The sequence below is a fragment of the Mustela putorius genome, unplaced genomic scaffold (genome assembly GCF_011764305.1).
Source record: "Mustela putorius furo isolate JIRA1106 unplaced genomic scaffold, ASM1176430v1.1 tig00000095_pilon_pilon_pilon, whole genome shotgun sequence".
In the NCBI taxonomy this organism is placed as follows: Eukaryota; Metazoa; Chordata; class Mammalia; order Carnivora; family Mustelidae; genus Mustela; species Mustela putorius.
The window spans coordinates 38,770,017-38,785,797 of record NW_025421280.1 but is presented as its reverse complement, the minus strand read 5'-3'; the positions used below and the strand labels follow the sequence as shown (position 1 = coordinate 38,785,797).

General features: G+C 58.1%; 2 protein-coding genes across 4 annotated transcripts in view; one reads left to right on the top strand and one right to left on the bottom strand.

Annotated features, from left to right (window-relative positions):
• TJP3 (tight junction protein 3) overlaps positions 1–8,159 on the top strand; it is a 26,785-nt gene extending 18,626 nt beyond the window's left edge. For all 3 annotated transcript variants that reach the window (XM_045086592.1, XM_045086590.1, XM_045086593.1), the window contains exons 14-21: positions 113–324; positions 2,858–2,953; positions 5,505–5,575; positions 5,858–6,068; positions 6,151–6,251; positions 6,431–6,694; positions 7,489–7,535; positions 7,912–8,159. In XM_045086592.1, coding sequence (XP_044942527.1) covers positions 113–324; positions 2,858–2,953; positions 5,505–5,575; positions 5,858–6,068; positions 6,151–6,251; positions 6,431–6,694; positions 7,489–7,535; positions 7,912–8,014 — 1,105 coding nt within the window. In that variant the 3' untranslated portion in view covers positions 8,015–8,159. The remainder of the gene's footprint in view (positions 1–112; positions 325–2,857; positions 2,954–5,504; positions 5,576–5,857; positions 6,069–6,150; positions 6,252–6,430; positions 6,695–7,488; positions 7,536–7,911) is intronic.
• Positions 8,119–15,781, bottom strand: APBA3 (amyloid beta precursor protein binding family A member 3). Its single transcript, XM_004771405.3, has 11 exons — positions 15,459–15,781; positions 14,226–14,828; positions 14,098–14,137; positions 10,943–11,088; positions 10,703–10,789; positions 10,453–10,614; positions 9,844–10,020; positions 9,547–9,759; positions 8,804–8,923; positions 8,555–8,695; positions 8,119–8,461 (listed from the first exon to the last, which is right to left on the bottom strand). Exons 2-11 carry the CDS (start codon positions 14,799–14,801, stop codon positions 8,390–8,392), a joined length of 1,734 nt encoding a protein of 577 aa, XP_004771462.1. The 5' UTR covers positions 14,802–14,828; positions 15,459–15,781; the 3' UTR covers positions 8,119–8,389.

Below are 15,781 nucleotides of genomic sequence, written 5' to 3'. Positions count from 1 at the left end.
CGCCCCCCCTCGGCCTCCGCTGCTCCGCCGCAGACCGGCACGGCCTCGCCGCCCACCGTCCCCGGGCTGCTTTTCTGCCGCCCTCGGTGACCAGCCCCCTGCTTCTCCCCAGGGCGGAGCAGCTGGCCAGTCTGGAGGAGGCCCAGCGCGCCGTGGGGGCCGGGCCGGGTGCCTCCGGGGGCTCCAGCGCGCGGGCCGAGTTCTGGCGGCTGCGGGGCCTTCGGCGCGGAGCCAAGAAGACCACCCATCGGAGCCGCGAGGACCTGTCCGCTCTGACCAGGCAGGGGCACTACCCGCCCTATGAACGCGTGGTGCTGCGAGAAGGTGGGTCTCCAGGGCGGGGGGCGGGGCGAGGGGGACCGGGGGCGGGGCCGGGGCCAAGGGGTGGGGCCGGGAAGAAGGCTCCTAAGATAGTCTGAATTTGTGGACCACGTGTTCTTCGGAAGCCCCCATCCTCATCTCTCTCCTCCCACCAAAAATACCCATTTGGGGTTATTGTGGGGTGCCCGAGGAAACAGGAGAGGGCTTCTTTGCTTTAAAAAATTTAATTCCTATTTCCAATCGAGTTAGCCACATATATGATCAAAAAAGAAATGGTTACAGATAGTTTAAATAAGGTGTCTTGTTAATGTATCCAAAGTATCGTTTTAATCGATAATACAATTATAAGTTGTCAGGGAGATACTTCGCATCTTTTTCTGTGCATGCACCGTGTTAGAAATCTGGTGTGTATTTTGCACTCAAAGCACATGTTGGTTCAGACCAGCCGAGTTGTAATTCTCCGCAGCCACACGTGGCACCAGTCAGCACAGCGGGGCGTGGGGGGTTGCACATTCCGTGGGTGCTGCAGGCGCCAAACAGACACCCTTTAAAATACACGTGTAGGGCGAACAGGTATTAGACCGAAACGTGCACGCGCATGTTCGCAGCGGCGTGATTCACAACAGCCCAGATTTGGAAACAACCGAATGCTTAGCAGATGAAGGGATATAACACAGCGTGTCCCCCCACGCGCGGGCAGGTCCCTCGGCCCGAGCAGGAGGGAGATATCCCAGCGCGCCACCCTGGGGGCAGACCTCAAGCCTAGGACGCTTAGGGAGGGAACCAGACACAGAAGGCCACAGGGAGTGTGAGTCTACGTGCGTGACACGTCAAGAACAGGCTCCTCCAGTGACGGGAAGGGAGCTCATGGGGTCTCGGGAGGAGACGGGGGGGGGGTGACTACTGATGGGGTGATGAGAATATTCTGAAAGTAGGCGTGGTGGCCGCACAGCCCTGTGAATATACTGAATGCCCCTGAACTGCACACCTTCAAATGTAGAGTAAAATGTAAATTTTAGGTTATGTATATTTTAAAAGGTAATTTCAAAAAAAAAGAGCTAAAAATCGTAAGAAATTAATCAAATATTTGGAAATACACACAAAAGCAGAGTGTAGATCATAGATCCTTCCTCTGAGCACTGGGCTGTTGCAGAGACGGGCCCATCCAGATTGCAGCGGGGGAAGCGAGCCCTTGCCCACAGCTTTGGGGGGGGCGGAGAAGGAATTACCGCAGGGGCAGAGACCTTTAAAAGAAAAACATCTGGGGCGCCTGGGTGGCTCAGTGGGTTAAAGCCTCTGCTTTCGGCTCAGGTCATGGTCCCAGGGTTCTGGGATCGAGCCCCGCATCCGGCTCTCTGCTCAGCGGGGAGCCTGCTTCCCTCTCTCTCCATCTGCCTCTCTGCCTATTTGTGATCTCTGTCTGTCAAATAAATAAAATCTTAAAAAAAAAAAAAAAAAGAGGGCGCCTGGGTGGCTCAGTGGGTTAAGCTGCTGCCTTCGGCTCTGGTCATGATCCCAGAGTCCTGGGATCGAGTCCCGCATCGGGCTCTCTGCTCAGCAGGGAGCCTGCTTCCCTCTCTCTCTCTCTCTCTCTGCCTGCCTCTCTGTCTACTTGTGATCTCTGTCTGTCAAATAAACAAACAAACAAAAAATAAGAATAACTTTAAAAAAAAAAAAAAGAAAAGAAAAGAAAAAAGAAAAAAATCTGCCAGAGGGATGGGAATGGGCTGAGCTGCTCCGCAGTTGCCCCTCCAACGTCCAGGAGAGGAGAAACACTTATATTTTGAGAAAGACTAAAAAATAAAAAGCCACCAATTTAATTTTGACTAAAGAATGTTTAGAAATCTGAATGTATCGAGGTTTTGAGAGAGAGAGAAAGGCCTGGAGTCCGGGAAAAGAGAACAAGAACAGAGTCACGGTACAAAGGGGGGTGCTGGTTACCCCCTTTCTCCTGTCAGGGTGCCCTCTGCGCCAGTTTCCTCCTGGCTAAAATGGTGCATCCATCCGTCCAGGGGTTGGCAGACTCTTCCTTGTACAAGGTCAGAGACGCACCGTTTTAGTCTTTGTGGGCTGGGTAGTGTCCACCAGAAGGACTCAGCTCTGCAGGAAGGCAGCCAGAGATAATACCTAAAGGAGTGGGCGTGACCGTGTTCCAATAAAACTTTATTCATAAAACAGGTGGTGCGCCAGACGTGGCCCCTGGGTTGTAGTTTGCTGACCACTGAGTTAGCTAGGTTCGGCGGCTCTAACGGATCCCACGTGACCCCTGCAAACACAAACAAGACGCCTCTTTTTAAGTAACAGACGAGGCGGGTAGGCGAAGAGGGCTCCTATCCTTCCAGGAAGGATACAAGCCGGCACCGCACCCATCAACCGTGCTTGCACCCCATTGGCCGGGGTACTGTCACATGGCTGTCCTTGCCCGCAGTGGACGCTGGGAGATGTAGTCTTTAGCTGAGCGGCCATGGGCCTGGCTAGATCTAGCAGACTTCACTACACATGGGACCTTGATTGTTTTCATTTCGCTGCCCCTCAGCCAGCTTCAAGCGCCCGGTGGTGATCCTGGGGCCTGTGGCGGACATCGCGATGCAGAAGTTGACTGCTGAGATGCCTGACCAGTTCGAAATCGCAGGTGAGAACACAGGTCCTACAGCGGCCTTGTTGTGGGGGGCGGGGTCATTTGACAAGACTTTCCCCGGCCGCTGGGGCCAAAGCAGCTTGATGGCTGGGCTGCTGCGACCGCTGTTTGTTGGCAGCCCGTGGAGATGTGAGCACACGAGGCGCCAGCACACCTCTAATGCTGGGGGCCGATGTCCGGAATCAATCTTGGCGCTCTTTGTCCAGATAGAGCCTCAGAATCCTTCTTAACACAGCTCACCAGGCAGCCAGCGTGCCACCCGGTCCCTCGTTTGTGGGTGAGGTATTTACTGAGCCATTGACACAGCTTTGAACAAGAGAGACGCTCCCCTGCGGAGGCCCCAAATTAACGACTCCAGAAACAAGCTAGCTTAGGGGGTCAGCAGATTAAAGCTCCTGGGCCAAACCTGGCCCATCAGCTAAGCTTTAATACAGCCTGCTAACTAACAATGGTATTTTCACATTTTTAAAAAGATTTATTTATTTTTACAGAGAGAGAGAGAATATGCACCTGCAAGGGGGGAGGGGCAGAGGGAAAGAGAGAATCTCAAGCTGACCCCCCCATGAGCAGGGAACCCGTTGTAGGGCTTGATCTCACAACCAACAGATCACAGCCTGAGCCAAAAATCCCCAGTCGGACACTTAACCCAGCGAGCCACTGAGGCGCCCCGTACTTACACATTTTAAATGGTTAAAGAGAAGTGAAAAGAAAAATTTTGTGACACGTGAAAATGCTAATGAACTTCGAATCTCGGAATCTACAAATAAAGCTTTATTGGGAGACAGTCACGCCTGCTGACTTACATCCTGCCTGCGGCTGCTGTCCAGCAAGAAACGTTTGCAGAGCGCATGCACTGAACACAGAAAGCCTCTGCCCAGAGCCCCATGGGGCTGAGATCCCAGGAGCCCCCACAGGAGGGGGAGAGGCGTTTGCAGACACAACAGCTCATCGAGCTCCTCTGATGGAGAGAGGCCGTTAGACGAGCACCTGTCAGCTTGAAGCAGTGCTGGGGAGTCCGTGTCCTAAATCCCTTCCTGCTCGTGGCTGGGTGGCCCCGAGCTGGTGGCTTGCCCTCCCTGAGACCTCCCTTCCCCGTCTCTCGGATGGGGCCTGTTGCGCTCACCAGATGTATCTGTGACAGCGGCTCATGGCTGAGGTTCCCGGGTGTGGGGTTCCCGCCGAGGGAGGTGTGAGCGTCTCAGGAGGTGTCCGTTTGGCCTTCTCACTGCCCCCGGGGCTCAGCAGCCTTCCAGGAGGCTTTTCCAAGAGCAACCTGGGACGCAGGGTCTGTGGGACAGGAACTTGGCCGCAGGAGGAGGCTCCGGGGTCCTGAGGGCCATAGTGTCAAAGCCAACATGAATGGCCAGTGTCCATGAGGATGTGGGAAGTTGGAGCCCTCGTGCGTGGCTTGGGGAACAGAGCGGGGCGGCCACTGGGGAGGACAGTTGGCAGCTCCTCAGAAAGTCAAACACAGAGTCATCATCTGACCCAGCCGGTGAGTCCACATCTGGGTCTACACCCCAGAAAAGTAAAGGGCAGGGGTCACGCTGACCGCTGACCCCTGCCCCGCCCTCCCCGCCCCTCCCCCCAGTTCCTAGTGGCATTGTCCATGGAGGCCAAACTGTGGACATGACCCAGGGCCAATGAGTCCATCCCCACGTGGGAACATGGTCCAGCCTTAGGACGGAAGGGACCTTGACACCTGCCACCACATGGAGGGACCCCAAGGACACTGGGCTCAGCGAGAGCAACCAGACCCAGAAGGACTCATCCCGCAGGACCCCAGGAGGGCCCCAGAGGAGTCCCGTCCACACAGACAGGAGTCTGTGGGAGCCGGGGCCAGGGCAGGGCTGGGGAGTCTGTGCTTCACAGGGACAGTGTCTCTGTGTGGGGAGATGGAAAGTTCTGGAGATGGAGGGTGGGGATGACAGCGTGAGTGTGCTTCGTGCCACGGAGCTGTGCCTTAGAGAGGGTTGAGGTGGTACATTTTATGCTATGCACATTTTACCTTATGCACATTTTATAACAATTAAAAAAAAGAAACCGCCTCCCCTCCGTGCCCCAGGGCAGGGCGTGTCTCCTCCTTCAGCTGCCTGGCTTTGCTAGAGGGCTTCCTGGAGGAAGCAGTGCTCCCTCTCAAGTCCTGGAGGACTGATGGGGGATGGGAGACCAGGCTCCTTCCACAGTCTGAGCAAAGGCCTGGAGTTGGGGGTCAAGTCTGGCAGAGGCAGTGTCTGGAACACAGACCCCAATTCAGGCTCCTCCCCCTGCCCCTTGTTGGCTTCGTGACCCTGAGCCAGTGACGTTCTGTCCCCGAGGCTGTTTCCCAGTGGGTCAGTAGCAGTGTGGGCCGCGGTCAGCAGGGAGACTGAGCGCCGTGAAGCGTCAGGCGCGAGGCTCGGGGAACTGCGGCCGTTTTGCTCTCCGGGGGATGGGGAGCCAGGGTGGGTTCTTGAGCGGGGGGGGGGGGGGGGCGCAGGTGGGCTTGCATATGGGCTGCTGGCGAGCGCCCTTCCGAAGCCCCCGGCTTCTCTCCCCGCCACAGACAGTGTGTTGAGGGCGGACAGACCCTCCAAGATCATCAAGCTGGACACCGTGCGCATGATCGCGGAGAAAGTAAGCGGGGACTCCCCCAGCGCCCCTCGGGGAGGTGCTGTGATGTGGGGGCTTGGGAGGGACAGGCGAGCCCTGGGCCATCTCCGCCCTGCAGGACCTGCGGTGCGAGGCCGGGCTCCACCTTGACCTCGCCCCGCACACGCATCTCTGATGAGCTGTTCTTCACCTGCCTCGTGACTCGTCTCCACTCTGTCTCGGTGTTTCTGTCTCGGCGGTCTCTTCCTCTCCCCTCCTTCGCCCCCACTCCTCCCCCGCCCCCGCCTCCACGTGGCCTGGGCCCAGAACAAGCATGCGCTCTTGGATGTGACGCCGTCGGCGATCGAACGCCTCAACTACGTGCAGTACTACCCCATCGTGGTCTTCTGCGCCCCCGAGAGCCGCGGGGCCCTCAAAGCCCTGCGCCAGTGGCTGGCGCCCGCGTCTCGCCGCAGCTCGCGCCGCCTCTACGCGCAAGCCCGGGAGCTGCGGAAGCACAGCGAGCACCTCTTCACCGGTGGGCTGGGAGCCCGGGAGCCCGGGCAGGCGATGGGGCTGGGGCAAGGCTCTCCGCTGCGCTGATGCCCCCCTCCCCGCAGCCACCATCCCCCTGCATGGCACGAGTGACGGCTGGTACCAGGAGCTCAAGGCCATCATCCGCGAGCAGCAGACCCGGCCCATCTGGACCGCGGAGGACCAGGTGCGGGTCAGGGGTGGGGGCTTGTCCGCGGTCCAGCTTTGACCTGAGGTCAGGGTCATGACCTGGTTTGGGACTGAGATCGAAGGCTGGTGTCTGGGGTCAGGGATCTGGTCTGAGATCAGGGAGGGCCTGGCTGGTTGGGGGGTGTCTTGGCTCAGCCTGGGCGCCCTGCCCCACAGCTGGACAACTCCTCGGAGGACAACCTGGAGCTCCCACACCGCGGCCTGGCGGACAGCTCCGCGGATCTGAGCTGTGACAGCCGGGTCAACAGCGACTATGAGACAGACGGCGAGGGCTACACCGACGGCGAGGGCGGGCCCCACACGGACGTGGACGAGGGTCCCCCAGCGCCAGCTCTGGCCCGGTCCTCGGAGCCGGTTCTGGCGGATGAGCCCCAGAGCCTGCGGGATCATGGGAGAGCCTCCAGTCCCCAAGGGGCCCAGGTGAGCAAGGACCCGGGGTGGCCCTGGCAGGGGTCTTGGGATGGGGCTGAGACACACCGCAGGGTGGGGGAGGGCCTGTTTCCCCCCAAGATATTAACAAACAGAAGTGTCTCAGACCCAGACCTAGGCCATTTGAACCCATGAGTCACTGAACAACTTTAAACAATGTTTTAACCGCAGTGTTTCCTTATCTGGGATCCAATGGAACAGATCAATCTCCATGTCACAAGGTGGTGGTTTAAATTGAATGTGCTTACCCAAGTCCCAGCCGATAGGACTTTGGTGTTTACCAATAACAAATATTTACATATAGTATTCTTTGTGAGGCTGCCTCAGCCCCCAAAGTGCCTTTCTGTAAATCTGACAAAGGAACCCCTTCCTCCAGGCCCTTTTTAATTAAATGTGAAAATGTACACATCTATGATGTACTCCCAGGAGTTGAGCAGTTCCCGACCTGCTCAACTGTCCATGGAAGCTTGCTTATGGGACAGGCACTATCCTGAGCACTTTCCATACATGATTATGAACTCCTAGCAACCCTCTGAGGAATTCTGGAGACAGGAAACCCAGCTCCTCCTGTGCTGACAGGCTAGGGGATCTCAGCCAAGGTCTTCCCTACCCCCATCCCAGCGTATCTTCTCACTAAAAATGAGAGAGGAGTTGCAGGCTTTGTGAGCGAGGAGAGCCTGTGGGCAGCACTGCTTGGGCCAAGGTGGGGAGCTGGGAGGGGGCACACTTCATCCCAATTTTCCTCACTTTGGGGGAAGTGCTGATCTCCTTTCTTCCCCTCCTAGGTGGACAGCCACCCCCACCACGGTCAAAGGCGACAGGACAGTGTGCGGTAAGAGCTCCTGTACTCCAGACTGGAGCCCCTCAGCCCTTTTCCTGGGACACAGCCTCAGGGGATGAAGGGACCTGGAACCAAGCTGTTTTCACGTGCTCCCAGCCTAGTGGGCGAGATAAAAGCAGTAGGGCCAGTTCCACCCTAGGTAGTCAGGGCCCATTTCCTGACAGGAGTGGGAAAGCTTCCAGAAGGACAAGACATGAGATGGGGCTTTGAAGGATACATAGGAGTTCGTTAATGAGGGCTGACCCCTAAATCCACAGTCCTGCTCATCTCTGTCCACACACACTGTGCCTGGCAGAGAGTCAGCCTCAGGTAAGGGTAGTTCAAGCCTCCCCACCGCCCACAGCCTTTCCTGTTTCCTGATCCCCAGGACATACGGGCGGGAAGCCCTGAAGAAAAAGTTTACACGAGCTCGAGATATGGAATCCTCCGATGAGGACGGCTATGACTGGGGTCCGGCCACTGACCTGTGATGCCTTCCCCGGTGGCCGGGCTGACCCGTACTCCCCCCTCCCCCCGGACGGGCCCAAACCCAGAGCTGGGACTCCATTTCCCATTCAAAACCTAGAACCCAGCCTCCTTCTGCCGGTCTTTTTAATAAATAGAGTATTTTCACAACACTGGTGTCTGGTGATTTTTGGAAAGGACACGGAGGGAGAGTTGGTTTTGTCTTTCTTCTCTCGGCCCCTCAGACTTCAAGCCAAGATTTCGCCCATTTTTTTTAGCATTTAATGTTTTCCGTCAGAAAACAACAGGGCACTGAGAAGCCTTGGAGTCTCCACAGACGGGCTCCCAGGGCCCCCGGGGCTAAGGCACGGCGGTGGGAAGGAGGGGACGCTGGTGGCTGCTCACAGGTACACGGGCTGCTCCTGGCCGGTGAGCAGGCGGTAGGTGGCCGCTGGCATCGTTTTGATGTGGACCTGTGGGCGGGGAAGGCAGAGAGGAGGTGGGGACTCCTGGGGGGCGGTGCGCTGGCAGGAGGCCCCGCCCCGCCCCGCCCACTGCCCGCCCACCTCCGTGTGGGCCTCGGTGAGCAGCTCGATGATGCGGGCGTGCGGCGTGGCCACCACGCTGTGCCCGTTGATCTCTATGATGCGGTGCCCCACGCGCACGCCCCCGCGCTCTGCGATTCCGCCCCGGAGCAGACTGCAGATCTGCAGGGCGTGGGGACAGAGATGCCATGGTGGCTCAGGAGGCCGCGCTTGGGGCCCCCAGCCCCCACTCCGCCCCCCAACCTCCCCGTGCTGGGGCCAGGGTCTCACGATGCCGTCCTCCACGCAGAAGCCCAGCTGCTCGCGGGCGTGTGGCCGGCGGATGATGGCGGTGGTGACCGGCGGGCAATGGATGATGCTGAGGGTCACTGAGGTCTGTGACTTCACCTCCTGCGCGGGACGGGGGCTGTTGGCCTAGTGGGGCCTCCAGGGTGCCGTCGGGCCTCTCGGCACACTGTAGCACCCCAGGGCCTCAGATTATCCACTCGTGAAATGGAGCTTCGGAGTCAAGGCTCTGGATTCTAGAAGACCCCTCGAGAAGCAGTTAAGAACACAGACTCAAGCCAGGAGGCCTTGGGGCCAAGTGGTGACCTCTCCCCTCCCCATCTCTTCCTATGGTTCTAGAATATCCTCTAGAACATCTGCAGTGTCAGCTTCCCCGTCAAGAGCACGGTTCTAGCAGCATCTGCCACGCTCGCTCAGTAACATGCTGGACGGTATGGGAAGTCCTCCCCAGCTGCAGGCCTCGGTTTCCCCAGCTGGCAACAAGGGTCAAGGCTCAAGAACACACTGGCAGCCTGGTGGCGGAGAGGAGGGCTCCTGGCCCTGCAGCTAGACTGCCTGAGTTCATATGCTGCCCCCACACCATCAAGGTCCCCCTGGACCAGCAGCGCCCCCTCTCAGAGGCTCTGTCTCCCCAGCACACCGGGGTGGGTGGGACCTCACACTCTGCCTTGCCCCTTCCAGAGGGCACCAGGGAAGGACACCCCGGCCACCCCACGGCGTGGACTCACGCGGACAGCGGCCTGGCAGGCGGCCAGGGGCAGCCCCACCAGGCTGGTCCCGTTGATGGCGGTGAGGCGGTCCCCAATGCTGAGGGCCCCCGAGCGCTCAGCGGGGCCCCCGTGCAGCAGGTTGGCGATGACAGCCGTGGGCAGCAGGGAGCCCCAGCCCGACTCCACCAGGGCCACGCCCAGGCCCTCGCCCCGGCGCTTCTCGATGCACACCTGGGAGAGGGGACACGGGGTGGGGGGGGGGCATGAGGGCTGCCCCGGGGGAGGCGGGGAGGGGCCACCATCCCGTGTGCTCACCTCCCTGCAGTTCTCGCTGTTGGAGAAGTGGTCGAGGTCCCCGTTGTGGAGGTGGCCGGGGCCCGCGGCCTGGCTCTGCTGGGCGCCCACCTGGCTGGGGTCAAGGCCGCTTTCCCAGAGGAACTGGCTGTAGGCCACGGAGAAGGCCTGGCCGATGGCCTGAGCAATGAGCTGAGCCTGCACGCCGATGGGTGACATCTCTTGGGGGGTGCCCCACCCACCTCCTTCAGGTCCCCCAAACCCTCTGGCGTCCTCAGGGCCGAGCCCTCCCGCCCCCGTGGCAGGGGCACGATTCCCAGGCGGCAGTGGATCCCCTGTGGCTTCTGGGGACTGTGAAACCAGCCACTGTCTTGGGGAATCTCTGGGGGGAGGGGAGGGAGAAGGGCCTGGAGCCGGGAAGGTTCGGGGTCGGCCCCCAGTCTCCGGGGCTTCCAGGAAGGGCCAGGGGCTTTGGGGGTGGGGAGGGAGACAGCGGCCAGCATTGGGGACCAGTGGGAGGACACTGTGGGGACAGCATGGCCAGGAGGGCTCTGGAAGAGGGTGGAGCCAGCCTGAGTTCCCCCCCAACGCCAACCCCCCCACCAGAATGCCCGGAGCAGGGCTGCTCACGTCTTCGGAGTGGAAGACGTGGCAAAGCATCTTGTAGAGCTTGTGGCTGGGGGCCTGGGACGCCGGCCGCCGGGCCAGCCGCCGCCGCGCCATGAGCACCAGCACGCTGCCGATGTCCGCGATGTAGGAGATGGTCTGCAGGGCATGGTCCATCATGGCCTCCTGGGAGTGGGGGGACACCGGGCCTGGGCAGGCTGTGCGGGCCCTCAGCGGGGCCCCCATATCCCGGCAGCCGGCCCCGGCCCCATACCTGGGAGTCGGCCGTCAGAACCTTGACCCTCTTGGTGGACACGAAGAGGTCCACTTCCGTCATGGGCTGGGTCTCCCCGTCGGGGGCCTGTGGGTGGGGGGTGGGTGGGAGGTAGAGGTCTGTGAAGACCCAGCCTCTGCTGTGCTGGGCTCCGAGGGCCTCAGGGGACCTGGCCAGCAGCCCATCCGCCCACCCGCCCACTGGCCCCGGGGAAGCCCACCTGCCCAGCCCTGGCTTCACCTTGACGCGGTCCATCGCCTCCCGGGCCTGGGCCATGCGTGTGCTGGGGGGCGGGTTCCGCTCAGACACCAGCTGGGTGGAGCCCAAGTATTTGGCCCCAAATATGACACCGTCTAGGAGGTCTTCGTGGTCACAGGGACCAGGGACTGAAGGCAACAGTGGAGGACGGTCAGCCCCTGCGAGCCCCCAACCACGCCTGTCCAACCCCACGGGCGCTGCCCTGGGTCTCGGCTCCCTCAGGGGTCTGGAAGCACAGAGTTCTACCCCGTGGTTTAGCCCCCCTGAACCACACGCATCCACCCACTGTTCCAGAACCATCTCATCTTCAGGAGCTAGACATCTAGAGACCTCTTGTCTGTCTACAGCCAGCTCGGACTCGGACTCTGTCCATGGGGCAGTTTCAAGAGTCCTCCCGGAGTCTAGAACCGAGGCCAGATCCCAGAAGTACTCCAGCACTCGGGCACCTCCACCCTGGCTTTCTAGAATTCTGTCATCCAGCTAGAACCAGGCACTCCCATTTCTAAAACCAGCAACCTTATAAAACCACAGACAACTGCTCTCAAAGGTTCAGGAATCCCCCGAATCAATCCGGAGCCAGTCAGCTTTCCGGCTGTTTGAGAACTCTCCCTTCTCAGCCCAGGACTGCAGGCAACTCCACGGTTCCAGAACTCCCCAATCAGAGCAGGAAGAGATGACTTCCCCCATGTCTAAAATTCTCACACTATCCAGAACCCCAAATGGCTCCTCGTGGTTCCAGAGCTTTTCCACAGGTCCCACCCCACAGGATTCTGCAGGGTCTAGAAATCAGCACCCCTCCAGAACCAAATTTTCCTACTCCATGACTCTGTAACTTCCTAATCGTAATGGCATTGGCCATCACGGCCATTGGCTCTTCCTATGGTTCTGGAACATCTTCAAATGGTCGGAACACTTCAGCTGATCCCAGCGAACCTAAGAGGATATCAGTAGTCCAGAAAAGAGCAACTCTGCGTGTAGTTCTAGAATTCCACCAACCTAGCCCAGCACTGCACGGGAACTCTGCAGTCAAGGCTCCGTAATTCCTGAGCAATCCAGAACCAGCCAGTTCTAGAATGTCCTAACAAGGAGTGGTTGCTTTTCTGGTTTAGAACTGCAGGTGAAGGCCCCAGCTTTGGATGACCTGAAGTGAGTTTTATCTAAAGCCCCTTCTGCCCACTATCTTTTGGGATCTAAGCATTCTGGAAAAACAAACAGGTCCACTCAGGGTTTCTAGAACCACACCACCTAGTACTCTAGCGGCCACACACGTGTAGGGATTATGCACCTCAGAAATGCAAACTGGATTTTGGAAATTTAGTATGAAAAAAAAGGTAAAATAATTGTTAAGATGTTGATTATATGTGGAAATGACACCTTAACTCGCCTGAGTTACTTAAAATGTTATTACTTTTTCCGTTGTTTTTTTGTTTTTTTTTTTAAGTTTTTGCTTTTTGTTTAAGCAATCTCTACACCCAACATGGGGCTTGAAATCATGACTGTGAGATCAAGAGTCCCACGTCCTCTGACCAAGCCAGTCAGGTGCCCCGTGTTTATTTTTGTTAAAGCAGATAACTAGGAAATTCAAAGTCACACATAGGGGCACCTGGCTGGCTCAGCTGACTCTTGATTTCGGCTCGGGTCCTGATCTCAGGGTCATGGGGTCAAGCTCTGTATCGGGTCCCGCACTGAGTGAGGAGTCTGCTCAGGGTTTTCTTTTTTAATGTTTCATTTGTTTATTTGAGAGAGAGAAAGAGTGAGCACAAGCAGAGGGAGCAGCAGAGGGGAAGGGAGTAGTGGGGAGCCCAACGTGGGGCTCAATCCCAGGACCCTGAGATCATGATCTGAGCCAAGGGCAGATGCTTAACTGACTGAGCCCCCCAGGCGCCCCTGGCTGGGACTTTCCCTCTGCCTCTGCCCCTCTCACAGCTAACATGCACACACTCCCTCTCACACTAAATGCAATTTTTTAAAAAAAGTCACACATCACTCATGTTATGATTCTATTGTACAGCACGACTCTAGAACTTTCTGATTACTCTGGAATCAGACAGCCCTGTCCACAGGCCTAGAACACCCCCTGGTCTAGAACTATAAGCAGATAAGCTCTATTCCCTCCATGATTACCAAACTCCCCAGTCTAGACAGCTCTGTTCACCATTCTAGAACACGTTCAAGCCCAGGTTCTTTTAAACCTAGAACCACGGGGCAAAATGCCAAGTTCTGGAACTCCCAAGGTAAGTCATTGCTCCACCCATGATTCCAGCACCTTCTTGGAACTCTAAGTCCAAACGAGCTTCACCTTCCGACAACCATAAAACTTGCTCTTTGACTTGCAGCCCTAGGTAGTCTAGGGGGAAATCCTAGAACATTCTAGGTTCCCAGAACTGGTTCTTTCCATGTTTTCAGGGCAGAGATTGACAAATTTTTTCTTTTCTTTCTTTTTTTTTTTTTAAAAAGCACACCCTGGAGCCTCCACACCCAGCCGGGAGCCCAACGCGGGGCTTGAACCCACAGCCCAGAGATCAAGACCTGAGCTGAGCTCAAGAGTTGGACGCTTCAGCGACTGAGCCATCCAGGCATCCCAAGATTGACAAACTTTCTATGCAGGGGGCCAAACTGCAGACAGTCTGTCTCTGTGGGCCAGTCGGTCTGCACTGCAACTACTCAACCTGCCCGTTGTAACATGAAAACCACCGTAGACAATATGTAAATGAATGGGCAGGACTGTGTCTCAATAAAACTTTATTTGTGGACACGGAAATGGGAGTTGCATATCGTTTTCACACATCGAGAAATGCTGCTCTGTTTTTCTCCAACCACTTAAAGACATAAAAGCCCCTGTTAGCTCATGAGACAAGCCCAAACGGGCGGGTTGGATCTGACCATAGACGGTAATTTGCCAGCCCCTGCTCTAAAACCCAGCGCCATGAATCCCACGCCTGCCCCTCCTGTCCCCATCCATTCTAGAACATTCTCACCACTCTCTCCCACACCATCTGGAATCTACTCAACCAACCTCAGAGCCTCTCTAGAAGCAACTCCTTACTGGGAAGCTTTGTGCCGTTTTTGGGAGGAGCCTGATTGGGGTGATTCTGAAATTGCTAAATCTCTGGGGCCAGGGTGGGCGGGACACTCACCCTCCTGGAGGGCAGGGTATGGCACCGGGGTCTTGGGGCTCTGGAAGAAGATAGAAGAGAGGTAGGACTGAGTGCCCTGGCCTGGTTCCTGGCAGCAGAGGTCCCCTGGGGGGCAGGACAGGCTCTACCTGGGTACTGGCACGTGGTTCTTCGGGAGCAACCAGAGGAACCGTTTCCAGCCAGGGTTCTGGGGAGCTGCTGGAGCTCCTGCTGCCACCCTGCTCGGCAGAAGCTCCCTCCGCCCATTCCGGGGCGCTGGTATCTCCGTCTGGGTCCTCAGGGGGCTGCAGTGGGCGAGGGGCAGGGTCCGGAGGTTCCTTGGGACAAGACTGGGAAGGAGGGCATTCCTGGCAATGCAAAAGGCTCAGCAGGTCGTCCCGGCCGGCCTCGGCAGACAAGAGCCCATGGCCATCAGCAATGTCCCCAGAGGCCAGGCCATGGCCCGTGGCCACGTGCAAAGGGCAGGGAGGTCCATCCGGGGATGAGCCCACCAGATCACCAGGCAGAGCCTCAAACTGGGGTACCAGGTCCTCAATACTTGGCCCATCGAGTTCCATCTGTCCCAGGCTGCCAGAGCGTCTTGGCACCGGGTCCCACTGGCAGCGGGGGGGTAGGTCCTGAGAGGATGAAAGTGTGTCCCTGGGCTCCTCCAAGTCCATAGCTGGAGGGCCCGCGGGAGACTGCAAAGCTGTCAAGAATTCCATGCCTGGACCCCAGGCTCAGGCCAGCATCTGCAAGAGAGATTCAAAGATAAGACTAACCGAGTGCCAGCATGGTGTCAGGCTCCAGGTGGGTGCTGTCCGTGTAGAACACAGAATCTAGCCCCCATCATACCCTGCAAGGTATGGTCTCCAATTTACGGCTGAGGAAATCCATGCCAAATAGGCAGTGGTAAGAGAGTGGCTTCATAGGCTCGGAACCTGGGAGTACGCCCCTGGACCTGTCAGCCCAGGCCTCTCCCCACCCGTGGACCCTATTCCCCCAGACTTGGTTCTTCCAAGTCTCCCCTAGCGCGACCTTAACCCAGGCTGGAGACTCAGCCTGACTACACAAACGCGCTGGGTGCAGGTCCCCGACACCTCGCACTCAGGACCTCAGCCTAAGACTAGATCCAGGACCCCAGACTCAATATTAGAGATCCAAGACGCCAGAAAGCGGAGCCTAGTCTCAAAACCTCCAAGACCACGCTCAAGACCAACCCCGGACTCTGACCCGGACCTCAGAATCCTGCCTGAAAACGTAAGTCCACCTAAAGCTACGAGTGAAGCCCCCAGTCCCCTCGCGGACCCCAGCCTCAAGACTTCAGACCCCCTTCCCCAGCCGCCGCCTCCGGACCCCGCTCTGCCCACCGAGGCACTCACTTCCTAAACCGAGGTGGCCTCGGACTTCGAGACCCCCCCAGATTGTCCCCAGCCGAACAGTCCTCCAGCGGCCGCCGCTCCCGGATTCCCGGTCCCGGCGCCGCCAGGTCTGTCCGGGCAGCGCTCGCACCCACTGGGCTTGCGCGCGTGTGCGGAGCCTGCTGGGAAATGTAGTTCGCCCAGCCAGCCTCACGGCGCGGGAGCCCTGGGTGTCGGAACCAAGGGTTCGAATCCCGGGCCTCTTCACGCAGAGCGGAAGTCGGGCTGCCCTCTGGACCCGTTTCTTCAATTACAAATTGGGGTTAGTGATCACTGCCTGCCAT

Excerpts from the sequence above, each read along its gene's own strand:
- APBA3 (XM_004771405.3), bottom strand. The coding sequence starts at position 14,801 with ATGGAATTCTTGACAGCTTTGCAGTCTCCCGCGGGCCCTCCAGCTATG. Across the intron at positions 11,089-14,097 it reads ATACCCTGCCCTCCAGGAGG|TCCCTGGTCCCTGTGACCAC; the intron begins GTGAGTGTCCCG and ends TGTTGCCTTCAG. Across the intron at positions 10,021-10,452 it reads ACGTCTTCCACTCCGAAGAC|GCTCAGCTCATTGCTCAGGC; the intron begins GTGAGCAGCCCT and ends ATCGGCGTGCAG.